The sequence below is a fragment of the Mirounga angustirostris genome, unplaced genomic scaffold (assembly GCF_029215605.1).
Source record: "Mirounga angustirostris isolate CCGP_5_RB_7025 unplaced genomic scaffold, mMirAng1.0.hap1 SCAF_17, whole genome shotgun sequence".
In the NCBI taxonomy this organism is placed as follows: Eukaryota; Metazoa; Chordata; class Mammalia; order Carnivora; family Phocidae; genus Mirounga; species Mirounga angustirostris.
In genome coordinates this window covers 48,358,063-48,381,236 of record NW_026991725.1, presented here as the reverse complement: position 1 = coordinate 48,381,236, position 23,174 = coordinate 48,358,063, and the positions used below count along the sequence as shown (strand labels likewise).

Below are 23,174 nucleotides of genomic sequence, written 5' to 3'. Positions count from 1 at the left end.
AAATCTTTAAAAAAAGAAAAGAAAAGAAAACTGTCACCCATAGCGCCTCTTCCGGGGGCACCTGGTATCCAGTGCAACAGCTCAATGCCCCGGGGACAAAAACAGCCGCCTTCCTGGAGTTCTGATTCTGATGGAGACAGACAAGAAACAAGATAAACACGCGCAACAGAAACCCGTGGGGTGCTGGGCGGTGATGCGTGCCACGGAGACAAATAAGGCAGGGGACGGGGTGGGATTTGTCGGCGACGGTGGACAGGGACGGTCCCTGAAGGTCACAGGGCGGTCATTGCCGGGGGAGGGGGCGTCAAGACCTGAGGAAGATGAGGGAGGGAGCCCCCATCACGAATTCCATTCCCGCGGCCCCCACCGCCCACCGACGTCCTTGCCTGAGGCGACTCGGGGCGCTAACTCAGGTTCGCGGGCGACCCTGCGCCCAGCTCGCAGCGCGCCCCGCAGGCCCCAGGCCCCACCCCCGCGCACGCGCGCACGGCCGGGGCCCCGCAGGTGCGGCCGGCAGGTGCGCCGGCCACGCCCCCCAGGTGCGGCGTCCCGGGGGCGGGGCCAATTCCGGGCGGGCTGCCGTACGTGGCGGGGGGTGGGGCGGGGGTGGGGGTGTAGGCGGGGGCGGGGCGGGGGCGGGGCGGGGGGCGCGGCCGTTGACCGGGTGACCGCGGCGCCGCCCAGGCCCGAGGCGACTCCCGCGCCCCCGGCTCCCGGGCCATGCCCCGCGCCCGCCCCGCGCCCAGCTCGGCCCCCCGCGCGCCCGGGGCTGACGGAGCCGGGCCGCCATGAGCGCCAACCCCCAGTGGGACGTCAGCAGGGCGCTGCGGGTGGCCAGGCTCTTCCACCTGGTGTGCGGGGCCCGGGACGCCTGCGTGACTCCCTTCCTGGCTCTCTACCTGCGGCGGCTGGGCTTGGCCGCGCCCTGGGTGGGCATCCTGATGGCGACCAAGCACCTGATCGCGGCCCTCTGGGCTCCCTTCTGTGCCCTCCTGGCCAAAAGCTACCGCAGAAGGAGGGTGCTTCTGATGGGCTCGCTGCTCGGCTCGGTGGGAGCCAGCCTGTTGATGGTCCTGGTGCCGCCGCCGGCCACAGGTCCGGCGGACCTGTCCTGTAACGCCAGCGGCCGCGCCGCCCCCACGGCCCTGCCACCGGCGGCCGCACGAACTGTGACCGTCGCCTCGGCCCCACTGCCCGCCTCGCGCCCCGCGGCGGGGGCGCCCAGCCCCCCAGGCGGGAGCAGGACTGGGACGCCGGACGCCGCGGGCCTCAGAACGGCACCTGCGGGAAGCGGCCACCAACCCTCCGGCCGGCCGCCTGGCTACGCCGTGCGCCCCGTGGAGGGAGCCAGGACCACGTCCCCAGTGCTCCATGCGGACACTTCAGGGGTGAGGGATACTCCCGGGGAAGGTGCTTTGAAGGCGGGCTGGACGGCCCTCCCTTTGCTTGCTGGGGGTACAGCCCCGGGAAGTCCGGCCAACTTATCGGCAGCCCAGGGGAATGCCCGGACCCTTGGCCTCTCCCTGGAAGGCTTGCGCTGGACTTTCCTCCTCTCCCTGGGGTCCCTGGTGTTCTGGGAGCTGCTGACAGCCCCTCTGGAGCAGGTGGCCGACGACAGCCTTTATGAATACCTGGATTTTGTGGACGCCACGGACCGCTACAGAAGCCTGTGGATCTGGAGGCTGTTGGGCATGTCGGCAGGTGTGTGTGGCATCTCGGCCCTAGTGGGGCAGCTGGAGTGCGTCCTGATGACAAATGGCCCCCGGGGTGTGTTGCATTTCTATGGCTACTCGCTGGTCAGCACCCTGGCTTTACTGGTGAGCATTGTCTTTCCCGTCCCCATCTGCAGGCGGCGGGAGCCCAGCTGCAAAATGGGCAAAGCGCTGTCCCTGGTGGGCGGCGACCCCCGGCTCATTCTCCTAGCCCTCACCGTGTTTCTGATAGGCGCGGCCACCAGCACCGTGCAGAACTTTCTGTTCTGGTACATGGAAGACCACGGGAGCAGCGAGCTGGTCATGGGTTTCTCGGTGGCCCTGGGCTTGCTGGGGGAAATTCTACTCCATCCGTTCAAAGCGACGCTGCTGAGGAAACTGTCGAGGGTGGGCACGGTGGGGCTGGGGCTGGGCTGCCTGGCAGCCCAGCTGCTTTATTACTCCTTCCTCTGGAGCTGGTGGTCGGTCCTCCCCGCTCAGATCTTGAGTGCCATCAGCAATGGGGCCCTGTGGTGGGCCGTGAAGGCCTCCGTCGAGGACCTGGCCACTCCCGGGACCGAGAGACCTCTGGGTGCCATGTTCCGAGGCCACATTTATGGGGGAGGGTCCAGCCTGGGCAGCGTTGTGGGGGGCTTCGTGGCGTCGTCCTTCAGCCTGGCTGTGCTGTATCAGGCCTGCTGCGTGGTCCTGGTGCTCTGGCTGGCCCTGTTCCTGTCCATCCAGCCCAGACTGCCCCAAGAGCAGAAAATCAACTACTCGAAACTGCTGGTCATGGAGGCCAGTGACACGAGCGACTCTGAGCAGGGGACGGAGCGGGACTGGCTGGTGAAGGCCATGAGGGAGGAGTACTCAGAGTAGAAGGGCAGAGAGAAGGTCAAGATGCGCTGACCCAGGAAGGCGCCCAAGGGGCTGGACAGGAACTCACCTGCTGAGGACAAACCCTGCGTCCTGCCCGGGGGCTGCAGGGGAGTCTGGAGAGAGAGAAAGTTTGTGCAGAATCCCCCCACACCCCCACCCCAGGGATCATCTCATTGCATGATTTTCTTTACTTTTACGGTAAAAGGAGATTTAACTTTTTGCTGTTCAATCTTTTTTAAATAATGGAAGAAGAATACATTTGCTTAAAAAGAAAAAAGTGCCCTTTGTATTCACCATGCTTTGGCGTCTAAGGTTTGCAAGAGCTTGATGGTACTGACTCTGGTACTGTTGATTTCAGCCATGGCTGGAGTGCTCAGACAGTGGGGACCCGCAGGATTCAGTTGGCAGAGGGGGCAGCTGGCTTTGTTTGGTGAGTCACGTGCGTTGCCATGGGTCCTAAAAGCAGGAGCCTGGTCCCATAGAGGCCATGCCGTGGGCAGGTAAGAATGGGAATGAAAACCAAGCAGGTGTCCACACTCATACCCAGGTACCTGGGTTTCCCGACCAGAGCCAATGCTACCCAATGTACTCTGTGTTGGGGGAGCAGGGATTCAGGTTAATACGTTTTCATTCTTCCTCTCGGATGTGTGTGTCACCGGGGGTATGATCCCTAGAATTGCCTTCCATACTTATATCCGAGCAAGGGTGGCTTCATGTCTTTGGGCACATACCATGCACGCTCCGCCCCGCACAAGTTCATGGAGATTGTTTGCATCTGCTTGATTGGGGTGCGGCGGCCTCTGTAGGGTTGGGGTGCCACAGGTGGTCCACACTTGTACCTGTGCTTAGCCACACAGCGGGGTGACTGCTCAAACCCTCCCCCCCACCCCAGGAAAGGGCCCTTTATTCCAGAAGCCAGAGATCAAGTCTTCTACCTTATAATCAGGTAAGTATAGGATATTGGATTTAGAAGGGCCTCACTTTACAAATGTGAAAACGTCTCATAGCTGGAGAAGGGGGACGAACCCATGAATGTCCACTGGGTCAGACACGGGTCTACGAAATTGATTCTTTTTCAATTTTCCCTGCAAAGCTTTAGGGTATAAATAACCACCACCAACAAAAAATTAACCTCTGCCTTAAATAATTAGGGATTCGTTTGTCTCACATAAGAAGTCTGGGGGTAGGCAGTCCAGAGCTGACACAGCTCTTCAGCAGTGCTACACTAGGGACCTAAATCTTTTCATCCCTCTGTTCCCATCACCTTCAGCTCATAGATCCCGTATTTGTCCACTCATAATAACAAAATGGCTGCCTCACCTCCAGGCCTCTCATCCGTGTTCCAGGCAGGAAGAAGAGGGAAAAGGGAGAAACAGGAATGAGTGCCTATATCAGGGGAACAAAAGCCTTCCCAGAAATCCTCGGCAGATTTATGCCACCCTGACCTGCAAAGCAGTCTGGGAGGTGGAGTATTTTCCGCCAGGCACGTTTACATTCCAAGCAAAGTCAGGGTTGTGTGAGGAAGAAGAGGGGGCTGAACGTCGGATCGTATCTAGCACAGTATCAGATGTGAAATTCACATCCAGGCCTTCTCACTGCAAAGTCTGTGTTCCTCCCTGCACGGTAAGCCAGCCTCCCCAGCCTAAATGGCTTTAACAATTCCACTCCCCTGCCAACAACCCTGCGATTCAACCAAATTTGTTATCTGCCTGTTACAAAGGAGAAGACAAGAGTCTCAGAAAAGTCACACACTGGGTCGCTGGCGGAAACACCACCAGAGCCCTAATCGCCTTCCCCCAAATTTTGATCATGTTCTGCGGTGCCACAGTTCCCAAGTCCAGCTGTCCATCCGAGTCATCTGGGGAGCAGATCCAAAAAGACAGGTTCCTGGGTTCCATCAGAACCTGCTGGCTGGTGCCCAGAAATCTGTATTTTTTTTTAAAGATTTTATTTATTTATTTGAGACAGAGAGAATGAGAGAGACAGAGAGCACATGAGAGGGGGGAGGGTCAGAGGGAGAAGCAGGCTCCCTGCCGAGCAGGGAGCCCGATGCGGGACTCGATCCCGGGACTCCAGGATCATGACCTGAGCCGAAGGCAGTCGCCTAACCAACTGAGCCACCCAGGCGCCCCAGAAATCTGTATTTTTAATGCAATCTCCGAGGGACTGGGATGTGCCCTTTCCAGCCCTGTCTGTCTCACCAGTCCTTCGGGAATGCTTCTAGCATGCAGGGAAATGCACCATAGCTGCTGAGGGGTCACCATGTGCTAGACACTGTTGTGAATACTTGACACGAGCTGGCTCACTTCATCCTCAAAGCGATCTTAGGACGCAGCCAGTGTCACCACCTCCAATTTACAGATGACAAAGTGACAGCTCGGTAACTTGCTGGAGATCAACAGCTAGGAAGTGGCAGAGCAGGGACTCAGATCCAGCCTGGTGGCACCACAGCCCGAGACTTTAATCCCAATGCTCTACGGCTAAGGAACGGGAGAAAAGGAGGGAAATTCAGCATTAGGATTTAAGGTAGCCAGCACTTGAAATTTACTGGATGGGAGACAGAACTTCCTAAGCAGACAGAACATACAATACTATCAAAACCCAAACACAGGTGTGTCCCCCTAATGTAAACAAAAGGATGAGGAACAGGACTTGGTTTAAGGAAGGACTGAAGTTAGGGAGCGTGGTTTGACCTGCAGAAGGAAGGAGGAGAAAGAGGAACAGGAGGAGCTAAGTGACGTGCCAGTTTAAGGGTCTAAAAGATTTTATGGGGAAGGTACTGAGAAATTTGTGTTTGGGCTAGTTAATATGTGACAATCCTCTGTTTGTTTGTTTTAAGATTTTATTTATTTGACAGAGAGAGACACAGTGAGAGAGGGAACGCAAGCAGGGGGAGTGGGAGAGGGAGAAGCAGGCTCCCCGCTGAGCAGGGAGCCCGATGCAGGACTCGATCCCAGGACCCTGGGATCATGACCTGAGCCGAAGGCAGATGCTTAACTGACTGAGTCACCCAGGCGCCCCTACACTAAACTTTAAAAAAAAAATCAGCTTTATTGAAGTGTTACTTACATATAATAACGTATACATATTTAAATGGTACAAGTTGACATATATACAAATACACACCCCTGAAACCATCACCACAATCAGGATAGTGAGCATATCCATCACCCCCCAGATTTCCTCCTGCCCCTTTGTAATCCTTCCTCCACCCTGGTCCTAAACAGCCACCAATCTGTTTTCTGTCACCATGTAGTGGTTTGCATTTTGGTAATACACACCAAAGACTATGGTATGTATTATTTTATGTCTAGCTTCTTTCACTCAGCATAATCGCAGTGACTTCTGACACCAACCACCCTGAGTTAGGCCAAATTCCACTGGTTAAGGGCACCCAACTGCCCCCAACTCCCTTCGGACCCCCAAGGCCACCCTCACTTCTGACCAACCGGCTGCACAGGGTTCCCAACCCCCCTCAGGTTCCAGAATTCACCAGAACGATTCCTAGAACTCCGAAAAGTGTTAACGCTTGTGATGACAGATTTGTTAGAGCCAAAGAGGACAACTCAGAATCAGCCAGAAGAGGGGCGCCTGGCTGGCTCAGCTGGTGGAGCACGCGACTCTTGATCTCGGGGTCATGAGTTCGAGTCCCGTGTTGGGCATAGAGATTACTTAATAATAATAATAATAATAATAATAATAATAATAATAATAAAGACTAAAGACTCGAGGTATGACTTTTACTCTATTATCTCTCCGGCAGGTCAGTGAAGATTCATAAAATCAAAAGTGACTGAAATTCTTAGCTCCCGGCCTTATGGCTATCAGAGATACTGAGTTCTAGCATATCCTGGTTCCATTTAAGAGGAAAGCAAACATTGAATGAGCCATTAAACTTTAAGCTCAGGCTTACTTAGGCCATTATTTTCCAAGTGAGTCCTGCAGAACACTCAGTCCTCGTGTGGTGGGAGTTACAAGGTTACAACACATATTAGCAGTAAAGGCTCCATAAAGCCCTGTAGTCAACCCACTCGTTTAGCTCTGTCAGACCTGTAATTCTCCTTACCCGTGGGATGCCAAAACCTCCTTTCTGGTAACACACATCACTATCTTGCACAACTCGGATTGCCTGGATAATACTTTGGAAAATGCCAATGTTGGTAGTTCTCCGTGTAACCTTTTCAACCCGGCAGAGCCGGTGCTTGGGGACAAATCTGGGCTCCCACCCCCAGGCTGGCAAGGATCCTGAGAATCCGCGCTAAGAATTTGGCTAAGCCTGTCCCATTAAATCAGAGCATAAACTCATTTTACTGGTGAACTAACTAAATTCAAAGCTAGGTCTGTTTGAGCCACCCTATCAGGCTCTACGTTACAACTGGTTCAGATAAGTGGAGGGTTCATTCCTGGCCGGGGAGCAAGGATCAGAGGCAGGGACATGGAGGGGAAGAGACACTGAGTCTGCAGGTGGATTTTGTATGCGGAGTCATGGACAACAAGGTTGGAGACATGAGTTGGGTCCAGATTGTGGATGTCCTGACTGCTAACCTAAGAGAAGGGGAACTCTCATAGGATGAACCGTGCCTTCCCTCTCTGGGCTTAACACCTGCATACGGTAATGCTTGTAATTTTCACAGCTCTAATGCTCATTTTACAGCAGGGGAAACTGAGTCTCGGAGAGATTAACTGACCTAGTTGCCCAGCATCACGACTAGTAGATGGTAGAGCGTGGCTTGAGTGCAGATCAGACCACTGCAAACCTCATGGTCCTTCCTCTGAACACCATGCTGCCTCTGGGAGGTTTTACCAGCCACTGGGGATGCACTGAAAGCTTTTGACCCTCTCTTGCCGCTTGCCTTGTGAACAATAGGTCTGAGTTGGGGGGAGTTTTGGGCTCTGGGCCATCTGTTTTGGGCAGACCATTGCAACTGTCCAGGCAGGAAGTGTGTTAGCAAGGGCTTCTAATACCATATTGAATAGTAATGGTAAAGCAACCATTGTCATTTTGCTCCAGACCTTGAAAAGAATGCATCTAAAGTATGATGTCCACTGAAGGTTTTATTAAGTTAAAAAAAAAAAAAAAGCCTTCCCTTTTCTTCCTCGTTTTCATATTTGCATCACAAACCTTATCAAGAATTTCCTGCATCTATTGGGAATGTCATATGATTTTTCTTCTCTAGTCCATTTGTGTGGTGAATTTCACACTAACCATGAATTATTAGATGACCCTTATTTGGTCCTGATAAATTGTGTTTAAAAGAAAACACACTGTTGGATTTGGCTGGCCAACATTTTATTGAAGATTTTTGCATAAATGTTCACTTTGCTTTTTCTTTCCTTAGGTAGTTTTGTCGTTATGGTTATACCAGTCTCCCCTTTATATTTTCTATTCTGTGGAACAACTCATATAAGATAAGACTCATCTGGTCAACGAATGGTAGAACTGTTTGTCGCGGGCTGTCAGTAGAACACATTTTCCTGTATATAGGCACAGTTCTTGGTTTATTCATGTGACTTTTTAACGTTTTTCTGTATCCTTTTTACTCAAGCTTTCAAATGCATTGGTGTATTGTTGTTGAGACAGAAACTGCTGCTTTCCTACTCAACACTCATTCTTCTCTCTCCTCTACCCAAATTGTGTTCCTGCCAGCAACTGTGTTCAAGTGGAATGCTTACCTTCCCAGATTCCCTTGCAGGAGGAAATCTGCACAGGATGTCTGGGGAAGTCTTTGCTTTCCTGGGCATAGGCCCCGCCTCCTCTAGGGGCCCCGCCTCCTCTAGGGGCCCCGCCTCCTCCTCTTCTTTCTTTGGGGGAGAAACAGCCATCTCACAACTGTAAGTTGACAAGCATGAACCAAAAAATACCAAACACACTTAGCGGAATACAGTCCTTTTTGCTTAGCTACTTTTATCAGACATTTGTCTTTAGAGTTTTCAAAAGACCTCCTTTGGGTTTTATTAATTTTATGCATTGTTTTTGTTTTCTCTTTTCATTTCGGTATTAGCTTTATTGCATCCTTTCTTCTTCTTTCTGTGGGTTTACTCTGCTGCTTCTTCCCCCTTGAGTTACACACTCACCTCTTTTGTTCTGAGTATTTCTTATTTTCCAATAAATGTCAAAAACGTTAGTTTGCCTTATGTATTGCTTTAGTACAAACTTTGACATTGAGATTCAGTTCCAAGTATTTCGTGATTTTCCTTGTTGTTTCTTTGTTAGCCCAAAGATAGTTTTCATTTTTTCCTGGGAATATGGGACTTTTAAATGTTCTGTTTTTACTAGATTGTATCTTTATTTCATTATAGTTGGAAAATGTAACCAATATCATCCCTTTGTAATATGTGGAGATTTCCTTTGTTTGTTAGGTATAAAGGTGTGCGTGTGCAAGTGTGCATACATTTTAGCTCAAGATTATTGATTGTATTAGTCAAATATTCTATCCTGCTTATTTTGGGTCTGCTTGCTGTATCATATTCTGAAAAAGTTGTGCTAAAACCTCCAAACATAATTGCTGATATATCCATTTCCCCATGTTAGCTCTTTGTTGCTTTATGTATTTTAAGGCTACCTTGCTGGGTACACATATGCTTATGATTGGTATTTCTTTATTATTCCTTATTAGTATATAACCTCTCCATTGGTCCCTTATTTTTACCCTAAATTCATTTTTTTTCTTCTGATGTTAAAATTGCTACCCTAGAGTTATTCCTTTTCTTAATGTGCCAGGCCAGAAAACCTTTGGTTTTCCAATTTTGCTTATGTGATCCTTGCTAACAATATATTATTGTATCTTGGTTTTATATCTAATCAGAACCTCTCTGTGTTTTGACCTGTGAGTATGACTCATCCTCACCTATATTAACTTTATTTTAGGACATAGTTCTGTTGAATCATTTTGTGTTTTCTATTTATTGTACTTTCTTTCTACTCCTTTCCATCTTTGGAATAGTTCAAAATTTCCTTCCTTGGACTTTTCTGCTTTCTGTTGCCAAGATCAAATTATTCTATAGAAAATAATACATCCTATTTATACCCTTCTCATGGTTAACCCTAATGTATCATGCCCTTACTTACATTTATTCTTTCCCTTGTCAATTTCTTAACTTTGACAGCTCTAGATGTTGCCTTAAACAAGACATGTTCCATCACCCTCCAGTCTTTCCTCCTCCCACCAGTTTCCCATTCCCCTTCCCCATCCATGCTTCCAATCTAGGGTGTTACTTCTAAGTTATCTGTAATATATACTTTTTTTTTTTTCAGGAGGGACGCATTGCTGATTTAAGTAACATTACACTTTTCTAAGTTATGTTCTCTCTTTTACTTTGCATAACTCATTGCTTCATCCTGGATTTATTTCCCATCTTGCTGAAGTACTTCTCCTTTAAAAATGCTTTCAAGGGAGATTGACTTCTGGAATGGTAAAGTGAGGACCTTGGCGAACCACTCTCCCATAAAAACAACAAAAATACAGACCAAACCGCTAAAATCAACATCTCAGAGTTCTGGAAATGTGCCAAAGCTACCACATGAACTGGGAATCATCTATCCAAGAGAAATTACTGAGCTTCAATAAGACAGTGGTGCCTGTCACATTTTAACTTGGGGATGTTCTTATCCTCTCTCCATCCCCAGCTTGGTGGCCCAGTAGCCATGAAAAGTCAACAGTCTCAAAGCTAATGGAGACGACTGACTTCTTTTGGAGCTCTGTTAAGAGCCCCATCCCTAGAACACAGTCAATATTTGGTGCACTTTCGCAGCTCCCTGGAAAACCTTCATTGCCAAGGTGTCGTGGCTACTTATTTGATTTGACTCACAGCTCGGCTCGGGGGAAATAAAAACTATACTTAGGGCACTACCAAAAACAATAGCAATCTGCTGGCAACACATCAGCTGCCAAAGCCTGTGATTTTGGTTAGAGGAAACAAGAGTCTGGCCAACACCAACAGAAGTTTAAAAGTAGGCGCTAGATAACTAGAAAACCACAGAGGACTTTGAAAAGCTCCAACATGTTCCTGGGGATCTAAAAGGTTGCACAGTGTGCATGCTTGGGAGAGACCTCAGAAAGAAGAAAGCCCCAGTCACTCACCTCTGGCTGACCTTCAGGCCCTGTGCACTCAGGAAGTGAGAGCTAAAGCTGTTTTGTAAACTGAAGTTTGATGTGTGCTTTCAGACACAGCTCCCCTTGTAAAAGGGTAGGAGACATATAGACAAGGCATTTAGGGAAATCTTTGGACTGATCATTGGTTCACCACTAAATTATACTGAACCAAGAGTAAACCCTAGGAAACCAGACTTAAAAATAAGAACTTTAAGAAAAAAAATAAAGGCTAGCAGAGAAGTCAAGAGCTGCACACTGCAAGGAATATAGAATTGACACAATTCATCTAGGAAATTCACTAAACAAATAAGCAGCCACAGGAAAAACAATAAAAAAACAAAAACAAAAAAAACCCAGCAACAACAACAAACCTGGGGAGAGGGAATCCAATTTTAGGTTGTTACAATATATTATTTTAAATGTCTAACTTCAGACAAAAATTTGCAAGCTCTGCAAAGAAACAGAAAAGTATGCCACATACACAGTAAAATAAACAGCCAACTGAAAATATCACCAAGGGGGCACAGATGTTTAATTTAGTAGACAAAGACTTTAAATCAGCTATTATAAATATGTTTAAAGAACTAAAGGATATGGGCTCCTGGGTGGCTCAGTTGGTTAAGCAACTGCCTTCGGCTCAGGTCATGATCCTGGAGTCCTGGGATCAAGTCCCGCATTGGGCTCCCTGCTCAGCGGGGAGTCTGCTTCTCCCTCTGACCCTCCCCCTCTCATGCTCTCTCTATCTCATTCTCTCTCTCAAATAAATAAATAAAATCTTTAAAAAAAGAAATAAAAAAAAAGAACTAAAGGATACATTCTTAACAATTAAAAGAGGGGCACCTGGATGGTTCAGTCGGTTAAGCATCTGTCTTCAGCTCAGGTCATGATCCCAGGGTCCTGGGATCGAGCCCCACATCAGGCTCCCTCCTCAGTGGGGAGTGTGCTTCTCCCTCTCCCTTTGCCCCTTCCCCCCACTTGTGCACTCTCTCTCTCTCTCAAATAAATAAAATCTTTTTAAAAAAGAATTAAAGGAAAGTATGAAACAGTGTCTTACCAAACAGAGAATATCAACAACAATAAAATTACCAAAAATAAATAAATAAATAAAGAGGAATTCTGGAGTTGAAAAGTACAATTATTGAAATGAAAAATTCACTAAAGGGACTTAATAGTAAATTTGGGCTGTCTGAAGGAAGAATCAACAAACTTGAAGATAGGTTAATAGAGATTATCCTGCCTAAGAAAAAGACTGAAAAAAAAAAAAAAAGAAAGAAAAATGAGCAGGGCCTCAGAGACCTGTAAGATACTGTCAAGGATAGCAACATACACCTAATATGAGTCCCAGAAAGAGAAGAGAAAAATAAAGGGAATAAAGAATATTTGAAAAAAATAATGACTAAAAACCTTCCCAAATTTGATGAAAACAATTAATGTACACATCCAAGAAACCTGACAAACTCCAAGTAAAATAATTCAAATAGACCCACGTGTAAACACATCATAGTCCAACTGGTAAAAGTCAAAGACCAAAAAATCTTGAAAGCAGCAAAAGGAAAACCACTTCTCATGTACAAGTGATCCTCGGTAAGATTAACAGCTGACTTTTCATCAGAAATCATGGAGGCAGAAGACAGTGGAATGATATCTTCAAAGGGTTGAAAGAAAAAGACCATCAATCAAGAATTCTATACCCAGCCAAACTCTCCTTCAAAAGTGAAGGAGAAATTAAGATAGTCCCAGATAAACAAATACAGAGAACTTGTCACTAGATCTGTTCAAAAATACTAAAGGGAATCCTTAGGACTGAAATGAGGGACACTAGACAGTAACCCGAGGGACACTAGACAGTAACTTGATTCTTATGAAGAAATAAAGAGCACTAGGAGAGGTAATTATATACATAAATATAGAAGACAATATAAATGTATTCTTGTTATAATTCTTTTCTTCTCTTATGTCATTTAAAAAACTGCATAAAGCAATAATTATAAAACTTTATTGATAGGTTTTTAATGTCTAAAGATGTGATTCATATGACAATATTAGCCTAAAGGAGGAGTTAGGGAATGGAGGTATACTGGAGCAAAAGTTTTGTAGACTATTGAAATTAAGTTATTATCCATCCAAACTAGATTGTTTTAAATTAAAATGCTAATTGTAATCCCCAGGGCAGCCACTAAGAAAATAATTTGTTAAATGGTTTCAAAGAGGATCTTGATGTGGTAAACTTTTTGAGGATATATGTGCCTGACAATATTTTTAATTCATGGTCACATTTTTTTTAAAGATTATTTATTTATTTATTTGAGACAGAGTGAGAGAGAGAGCACAGAAGAAGAGGGAGAGGGATAAGCAGACTCCCTGCTGAGCAGAGAGCCCAATGGGGGGCTTGATCCCAGGATCCTGAGATCATGATCTGAGCCAAAGGCAGATGCTTAACTGACTGAGCCTCTCAAGCATCCTTCATGGTCACATTTAATAACAGTTAAAATACATGAACTAATTCTAGGATTTGAAAAGTTCTTAAGTCCTCTCAAATACTCCATTGTTATCTTGCATCCAGTTTGATGTTGAGGAGTCTGATGTCAACATATTTATTGTTTCTTGTAGGTGATCTGCTTTCTCTCAGGAAGCTTTTGGAATTTTCTCTTTTGACAACAACAAAATAATAGAATATATGGGAATAAATTCAACAAAAAATGTACAAGACCTATATAAAGAAAACTTTAAAACTCTGTTGAAGGACCAAAGAAAAAAGACAGGAACAAATGAAAATAATATCATGTGTTTTGATAGGTAGACTCAACATCACAAAGATGTCAATTCTCTCTACCCAGTGGCAATAGGGTATACAGCAATCTTCCCCCAGCAATTGAAGGAGAGAAATGAAACAAAATGACCTCTATTCTAGGTATCTGGCCCTCTTCTGCTCTAGACTGCTGAAAGAGAGAGAGAGAGAAGCATTCAACCACCAACCACTTTCTGCCTCACTAGGGTTTTCCTCTCAGATTTTTTGTTTGTTGTTGTTTGGCTTAAAACAACAGAAATTTAATTTCTCAGAAATCTGCAGGCTAGAAGTCTGAGGTCAAGGTTGGCAGGGTTGGTTTCTTCTGAGACCTCTCTCCTTGGTTTGCAGATGGCCTGCTTCTCCCTGAGTCTTCATATAGTCTTCCCTCTATGCACATCTGTGTCCTAATCTCCTCTCTTATAAGGACACCAGTCTTCCTAAATTAAGACCCACCTTAATGATCTTATTTTACCATAATCACCTCTTTATTTTTTTTTATTTTATGTTTTTAAAAGATTTTATTTATTTATTTGACAGAGAGACAGCGAGAGAGGGAACACAAACAGAGGGAGTGGGAGAAGAAGCAGGCTTCCTGCAGAGCAGGGAGCCTGATGCAGCGCTCGATCCCAGGGCCCTGGGATCATAACCTGAGCCGAAGGCAGACACTTAACCGACTGAGCCACCCAGGTGCCCCTTCATTTTTTATTTAAAAATTTTTTTTATTTGAATAGAGTTAACATACCCTGTTACTTGAGTTTCAGACATTCCACATAGTGATTTGACAAGTTTATACGTTATGTTGCGCTCACCACAAATGTAGCTACCATCTGCCACCATACGATGCTGTTACAATTCCACTGATTATATTGCTGATGTTCTACCTTTTATTCCAATGACTTATTCGTTCTATAACTGGAAGCCTATGTCTCCCGCTCACCCATTTTGTCCATCCCCCCACCCCCTCCCCTCTGGCAACTGTCAGTTTGTTCTCTGTATTTATAGGTCTGATTCTGTTTGTTATTGGTTTGTTTATCTATTTGCTTTTTTTAGATTCCACATATGAGTGAAATCATAAGGTATTTGTCTTTTACAATCTGGCTCATTTCACTTACGATAATGCCCTCTAGGTCATCTACATTGTCACAAATGGCATGATCTCATCCTTTTTTATAGCTGCATAATATTCCATTGTATATATATACCACATCTCCTTTATCCATTCATCCATCAATGGACACTTAGGTTGCTTCCATATCTTGGCTCTTGTAAATAATGCTGCAATAACCATATGGGGCACGTATATCTTCTTGAATTAGTGCTTTTGTGTTAGTGTTTTCATTTTTGTTGGGTAAATGCCCAGTAGTGGAATTATTGGAGCATATGGTGTTTCTATTTTTAATTTTTTGAGGAAACTCCATACTGTTTGTCACAGTGGCTGTACCAATTTACATTCCCACCAACAGTGTATGAGGGTTGCTTTTTCTCTACATCCCTGCCAACACTTGTTACTTCTTGTCTTTTTTATTTTAGCCATTCTGATAGGTGTGAGGTGGTATGTCATTGTGGTTTTGGTTTTCATTTCCCTGATGATTGGTGATGTTGAGCATCTTTTCATGCATCTGTTGGCCATTTGTATGTCTTCTTTGGAAAAAATGTCTATTCAGGTCATCTACCCATTTTTTAATCAGACTGGGGTTTTTTTGGTGTTGAGCTGTATAAATTCTTTATATATTTTAGATATTAACCCCTTGTTGGATATATCATTTGCAAATATTTTCTCCCATTCATTTGTTCGCCTTTTTGTTTTATTGATAGCTTCCTGTGCTGTGCAAAAGCTTTTTATTTTGATATAGTCCCAATAGTTAAATTTTTATTTTGTTTCCCTTGCCTTGGGAGACATATCTGGAAAATTGTTGTGATGGTTGATGTCAGAGAAGTTACTCTCTGTGTTCTTTTCTAGGATTTTTATGGTTTCTAGCCTCACACTTAGGTCTTTAATCCATTTTGAGTTTATCTTTGTGTATGATGTTAGAAAGTGATCAGTTTCATGTTTTTACATGTAGCTGTCCAGTTTTCTAAGCACCATTTATTGAAGAGAGTGTCTTTTCCCCACTGTATATTCCTGCCTCCTTTGTCATAGATTAACTGACCATATAAGTATGGATTTAGTTCTGGGCTTTCTATTCTGTTCCATTGCTCTATGTGACTATTTTTGTGGCAATACCATACTGTTTTGATCACTACAGCTTTGCAGTATATCCTGAAATATAAAATTACGATACCCCCACTCTGTTTCTCTTTCTCAAGAATGCTTTGGCTATTAAAAAAAAAAAAGAAGAAGAAGAATGCTTTGGCTATTCAGGATCTTTTGTGGTTCCATACAAATTTTAGTATTATTTGTTCTAGTTTTGTGAAAAATGCTGTTGGTATTTGGATAGGGATTGCAGTGTATCTGTAGATTGCTTTGGGTAGTATGGACATTTTAACAATATTAATTCTTCTAATCCATGAGCATGGAATATCTTTCCATTTGTCTGTGTCATCTTCAACTTCTTTCATCAGTGTTTTACAGTTTTCAGAGTATAAGTCTTTCACTTCCGTGGTTAAGTTTATTTGTTGGTATTTTAATCTTTTTGGTGCAAGTGTAAATATTTTCCTCTTAGTTTTTGTGTTCAGTTTAGGAATTCACTTCCTTCCCACCTCCACAGCATTTCCAGGGACAGGAGCAAAGACCTTCTCCTTGTTTTCAATCTTATGGGAAACTTGAAGTTAGCCCCATTTGGAATCCTGGCTTTGCTATTGCTAAAGATGAACTTAAATCTCCAAGTGTCCTTTTTTTTTTTCCTACATGATGAGAAGTTTGGAATAGATGATCTCAAGTGGTTCTAGCTCTAAAATTCTGTGATTCTGTGCAGTAAATGAAGAGGTGGCAGGTAAGAGACATTGATATTTTAAGACTATACAGTTTCCAAGGAGATAAAGAGGCATAATGGGGGAACACCCAATGAGAGAGTTATTAGCAAGAATAGATGTCAATTTGGAGGAGGGATGTCAATCAAGTTTCAAGGAACAAGGGGAAGAGGGAGGATGCTGGCAGAGGTTCACAAGGAAAGGGAAAACCTGTGATTGAATAGAGGTTAAGAGGAGAACCAGCAAGCGTTGAGAATAACAAACGATTAACCACCATGGGAGCAGATGCAAACATATTTCCTTTTAAATTTATTATTAAATATTTCTGACATAGCAAAAGTATGCAGAATAATATAATGAACACTAGTGTCCCCAGTGCCCAGTCTAAAATAATATTCATTACCAATTTATAGTAACCCTCCCCCTATCAGCACCAAGAGGTAGTAACTATTATCCTGAATTTGTCGACTATCATTCCCCATAGTTCTTTACATTTTCATTACATATGTGTGTATTCAAAGGCAACATTTTATCTTTTAAAAATCAGGTTTGATGTTTGAACATGGAGAAGTATAACTATTGAAATACTTGTTTGAAGTAAAGCGAAGTGTCCTCGCTGAAGGGGTCCCAGGCAAGGAGAATAATAAAATGGATGGAATACCTTGGATCAGAGCATAAGAAGCTTCTTCCTATTGATGTAGGTCTCTCCTAGGTGATGAGGGTCACTGGTGAAGCTCCCACAGTTGGACCAAGAGTAATGGCCAGCTTCCTGATGCAGGGAGAGGGCCACACTCCTAGAACATCAAGGTCAGAAGGAAAGGGGTAATTTCAGCCACTGCTGAGCTGAGCTTTTAGTTTGGACCGGTGGGAATTCTGTTCTCAGAAACATAAGCAGTGGGAAATTGGGTATCAGAACACAGCAGGGAGTCATTTACTATTTCAAGGACAAACCATGGAGCAAGCTGAGTTTGGGGCCAGGCTCCAAGATCAGAGTTGGCCCATGGCTAGCCAATGAGAGGCAGAAGCCTCTTCCTTTCGCTGCAAGATGCCCTTGAAATCACCTCTGCTGGAGCCTGTCATCGTCAGGCTCAGCAAACTGCCAAAACAGAGTAACAGAATCTTTCCTGGGTTCAATGAGACTGCTGTCTTGCACAACTTTGTTGGTGAAAACCCACATGGGCCATCTTGGAAACTTGACCTTACAAGGAACATAACTAAGGCCTAAACCCCACCGTAGCAAACAAATTAAAATGCACTCCCATCAACACTAAACATGATTTGAGGCGGGGGGCAGGGGGGAGTGAGAGGATTTTCATAATCTCACTTTTGAAATTGTCAACGAGTAACTCATTTAGTTCTCAATTTGCTTTGGTTTTTTTCCAAAAATCTGTGCAGAATTGGAAATTCTTTAGAAGTGAGAAAATCAGATCCACAGATTACTTTCAAATGTGTGAAATGCTAAAGTTGAAAACTCATAAAGTGGGAATATTACATTTGTATGCTTTTAATTAAACATTTATCCTTTATTTTGCGGCTTCCTTTTTGTATCTGAGAGCCAATAATCATTTCCAGGCTTCAAACATTGTTGTAGGCTCTTGAGAACCTCATAGACCCTGAGCTGGGTATCTACAGGGCCTGGAGGATAAACAACCCATTGGGGAGTTTTTAATGGGAGATGCCTGGGTCGGTGGGCCCTGACTGGTTCCTTTGTCCCACCTCCTCCGCCCTCCCTACCCATAGTCGCTTGTGATGATAGTGATGGGAGTGCCCTGAAGACAGCATCCCCAGAAGTAGGCACCAGAGTCTGTTTATTCCCTGCTTCCTCCCTCAACTGCTACAACAGTGGAGACTTTGTTTTGTTCACTGCTGCATCCCCCACCTAGTAGAGTGTCAGGTACTCAACATGAATCTTCGTTGAGTTCACCATCAGCTCTGGGACACAGGATCGGATGGTGGATAAACTGGGCTCCAGCTGGACTGGTATCATTTGAATGATGTAGAATGAGAATGTATTCTCTTATTGCTCTTGTAATTAAAATGTAATATAATTTTACAATGAGATATCCCCTCACACCCAATCAGGATGGCTACTGTTAAAAAAACAGAAATAAGAAGTGTTGGTGGAGGTGTGCAGAAATCGGAACCCTCATGCACTGCTGGTGGGAATGTAAAACGGCAGAGCCACTATGGAAAACAGTATGGCGGTTCCTCAAAATATTGAAACTAGAGCTACCATATGACCCAGCAATCCCATTTCTGGGTATATACCCAAAAAGAACTGAAAACAGGTTAACAAAGAGGTATTTGCATAACCGTGGTCATAGCAGCATTATTCACAATTGGCAAAAGGTGGACGCAACTCAAGTGTCTATCAACAGACAAATGGATAAACAAAAGGTGGTATATACATACAATGGGATATTATTCAGCCCTGAAAAGGGGAGAAATCCTTTCGTTTATGCTCCAACGTAAATGAACCTTGAGGATATTATGCTGAGTGAAAGTCAGTCCCAAAATGACAATACTGTATGATTCCACTGATATGAGGTACCTAGAGTTATCAAATTCATAGAAACAGAAAGTAGGCTTGTGGTTGCCCGTGACTGGGGAGGAGGGGGAAATGGGGAGATGTTGACTAATAGTTATAGAGTTTCAGTTTTATGAGATGAAAATGTTCTGGAGGTTGGTTGCACAACAATAATAAATATACTGAACCATCCTGAACAGTACACTTAAAAATGGTTAAGATGGTCAAATTCATGTGATGTGTGTTTTGCCACAATTTAAAAAAACACAACATTTTATTTTTATTTTTTAAAGATTTTATTTATTTGAGGTAGAGTGAGAGAGAGAGAGCACGCACCCACCCACACACACACACACATATATATATATATGCATGAGCGGGGGAGGGACAGAAGGAGAGAGAAAAGCAGGCTCTCCACTGAGCAGGGAGCCCGACGTGGGGCTCGATCCCCGGACCCTGGGATCATGACCTGAACAGAAGGCAAACGCCCAACCAACCAAGCCACCCAGGCGCTTCCCAAAACACATTTTAAAATAATATAATTCTAGGGATGCCTGGGTGGCTCAGTCGTTAAGCGTCTGCCTTCGGCTCAGGTCATGATCCCAGGGTCCTGGGATCGAGTCCCGCGTCGGGCTCCCTGCTCAGCAGGAAGCCTGCTTCTCCCTCTTCCACTCCCCCTGCTTGTGTTCCCTCTCTCGCTGTGTCTCTCTGTCAAATAAATAAATAAAAATCTTTAAAAAAATAAAATAAAATAAAATAATATAATTCTAAAAGTAAATGGGTTGACATACACTTAAAATTTTGAGTATGGAAGACTCTTTTTTTTTTTTTTAACAAAGCACCAAAGTCCCAACCCCCCAAAATAAAAAAAATGATCAACATATTTGGATAAATATTTTAAATTTCTATGATAAAAGAAATCAGCAAATTAAAAGACAAACAATAAGCTTGGAGAAAATATTTGCATATATGTATTGGGCAGTATTGGCCCTAAGAGAAAGCTATGGTATGGGAGGAGGGAAGTATATTGTGTGTAGTCAGTAGACATTGAATGACCAAAGTCAATGAATTCAGAGGACAGACTGGGAGAAACAGCTATGATGAGGGGGAAGAAAGAGGAGGAGGAGGCTGCAGTAGGTTGAGGTTTCCGTAACCACCAGAGTGGCTGCACCGAGAACCCAATTATTCAAGCAAATGGAACGGGCAGGTACCACTCCGGACAGGTTCTGTCACGGGACAGAACACGGTGTCACTGATACCATAAACCACGTGCAAAGGAGGCAGGTCAGGTTTGAGAGGAGTTTGGGAAGAGTCTGTGCAATGTCAAAGAAGGCACTCACAAAGGGGTAGACTTAGGCTTATTAATAAAAGGGTCTGCACTGAGCCTAAGAGCTCAAAATGTTCTTGGGGACTGCGGGTCTGCTGTGTCTCCTGTGATGGGGGCACAGAGTTGCCTCCCCTCTTCATCTTGGTGCCATCTCTGCTTTTAAGAAGATAAAACTCATTCTAGTGATTTGTAAGTCAACTTGGGTTACTAGCTGTTGACCATCTAGCCCTTTATTGCCTTCCTATCTCTTCTTGCATCAAATGCTCGTCCAACTGACTCAAAAATACTAGGATTGGTGGAGCCCCTGGGGGGGTGAGGTCGGTTGAGTGTCTGACTCTTGGTTTCAGCTCAAGTCATGATCTCAGGTCATGGGATCGAGCCCTACATCGGGCTCTGAGCTCAGTGAGGAGTCTGCTAAAGTATCTCTTTCCCTCTGCCCCCCTGCTCACTTGTTCTCTCGCTCGCTCGCTCTCAAATAAGTAAATAAATCTTAAAAAAAAAAAAAAAGGATTGGTAGAGAAGAGCATCAAAAATGTAGGATTACTATCCAGAATCAATATATCCTATATATTGACATATATTGACATAATCGATATCTCTTACATATCAGTTATATCCTATAAATCAACAAAAATACAAAAAAACCCCTCAATTTCTTAATGTGCACTGAATATGAGCAGGAAACACAAAGAAGAAATGGCTATATACATGAAAAGATGCATAGCCTCACCAATAATTAGGGACATTAAAACAAAACAACAATAAACTATCGTTTTCTCCCAACTGGCAAAAAAAAATGTAAAGACTGGTAATATACAGTGTTGGTGTGGATGCAGGAAAATGAAGGCTCCATATGCTTTTGGTCAGACTTTAAACTGTCTCCAGAAGCTCACCTGTGGCTTATGCACCTCTTTGCATCAAGGCTATATTCTGACAGCTCTCTCACTAGGGGCAGAAAACATAATTTACTTTTATATTTAAGACCAATAACCATCTGCAATGTAAGCTTGCAGACTCTTGAACAACCACTAGGTCAAAGAAGACATCAAAAGGAGACTTAAAAGTTATCTTGAGACAAACAAAAACGAGGACAAACTTATGAGATGCACCAAAGCAGTACTAAGAGGGAAGTTTATAGCAATAAATGCCTACATTAAAAAGAAATATCTCAAAACAACAACAACCACCACCACAAACCAACCTAACTTTACACCTCAAGGAACCAAAAAAGAAGAACATCACACTAACCCCACAGTTAGCAGAGGAAGGAAAATAATAAAGATCAGAGCAGAAATAAATCAGAGAATAGAAAAAAAAATCGATAAAATTAAGAGTTGGTTTTTTGAAAAAGTGAAATCAACAAACCCTTAGCTAGACTGAGAAAAAAGAGAGAGAAAACTCAAATATATAAAATCAGAAATGAAAGAGAAGACATCACACCAGATGCCTCAGAAATAAAAAGGATTATGGACTATTATGAACAATTAGATGCACACAAATTGGGTAACCCAGAAATTGATAAATTCCTAGAAACATAGAACCTAACAAGAGTGAATCAACAAGAAATAGACTTAACAGATAAATAACAAGTAAGGCGATTGAACTAGTCATCTAAAACCTCCAAAGAAAAGCCCAGGACCCCGATGGCTTCACGCCTGAACTTTACCAAACATCAAAGAATTAATACCAAAACCTCTCAAACTCTTCCAAAAAAATAGAAGAAGAGGGAACTCTTCCAAACTCATTCTACGAGGCCAGCATCACATGGATACCAAAGTCAGGGGAAAGACACCACAAGAGACCTACAGACCAATATCTCTGATGAACATAGATGCAAAAATCCTTAATAAAATACTAGCAAACTGGGGCGCCTGGGTGGCTCAGTTGGTTAAGCGACTGCCTTCGGCTCAGGTCATGATCCTAGAGTCCCGGGATCGAGTCCCACATCAGGCTCCCTGCTCAGCAGGGAGTCTGCTTCTCCCTCCTACCCTCCTCCCTCTCATGTTCTCTGTCTCTCATTCTCTCTCTCACAAATAAATAAAATCTTAAAAAAAAAATTAAAAAAAATAAATAAATACTAGCAAACTGAATTCAACAACTCATCAATAATAGTATACACCAAGATCAAATGGGGTTGATCCCTGGGATGCAAGTTTGGTTTACCATGTGAAAATCATTCCATGTGAGACACCATATTAACAGAATAAAAGATAAAGGACACATGATCATCTCAATACGTGTACAAAAAGCATCTGAGGGGCGCAAGGGTGGCTCAGTCAGTTAAGCGTCTGCCTTCAGCTCAGGTCATGATCCCAGGGTCTTGGGATCGAGTCCCGCATCAGGCTCCCTGCTCCACGGGGGTCTGCTTCTCCCTCTCTCTGCCCCTCCCCCTGCTCATGCTCTCTCTCTCTCTCTCTCGCTCACTCTATCTCAAATAAGTAAAATCAAGAAGGAAAGAAAAGAAAGAAAAGCATCTGAGGGGCACCTGGGTCGCTCAGTTGGTCAGGCATCCTACTCTTGATTTCGGCTCAGGTCATGGTCTGGGGATCATGGGATCAAGCCCCTGCATTGGGCTCCGCGCTCAGCGGGGAGTCTGCTTGAAGATTTCTCTCTCCCTCTCCCTCTGACCCTCCCTCCCACCCCCCACCCCCACATGCTCTCTCTCTCAATAAATAAATAAATCTTAAAAAAAAAAAAGAAAAAGCATTTGACAAAGTTAGACCTTGTTAAGCCATTGAAACATACTCAACCCATACAAGGAGTTTTCCCATAACAATCATTATGAAACATATTTAATATAATTCATCTGTGTGACTCCACTTACAGGGACTATAAGACATATATGGAATTGGAATATAACATGAACAAAATGTGACTTCCTCACACCCAGTACTTGATTGTATACCGAGCATTATGCTGTTCTGTATGGATACGCAGGATAACATTTTTAAAGATACGA

General features: G+C 44.2%; 1 protein-coding gene across 1 annotated transcript; it reads left to right on the top strand.

Annotated features, from left to right (window-relative positions):
- The first annotated feature begins 788 nt into the window (after positions 1 to 788).
- Positions 789 to 2,570, top strand: MFSD6L (major facilitator superfamily domain containing 6 like). The gene has a single exon (XM_045870958.1). The coding sequence runs from the start codon at positions 789 to 791 to the stop codon at positions 2,568 to 2,570; it is 1,782 nt and encodes a 593-aa protein (XP_045726914.1).
- The last annotated feature ends 20,604 nt before the right edge of the window (positions 2,571 to 23,174 follow it).

Excerpts from the sequence above, each read along its gene's own strand:
- MFSD6L (XM_045870958.1), top strand. The coding sequence starts at position 789 with ATGAGCGCCAACCCCCAGTGGGACGTCAGCAGGGCGCTGCGGGTGGCC.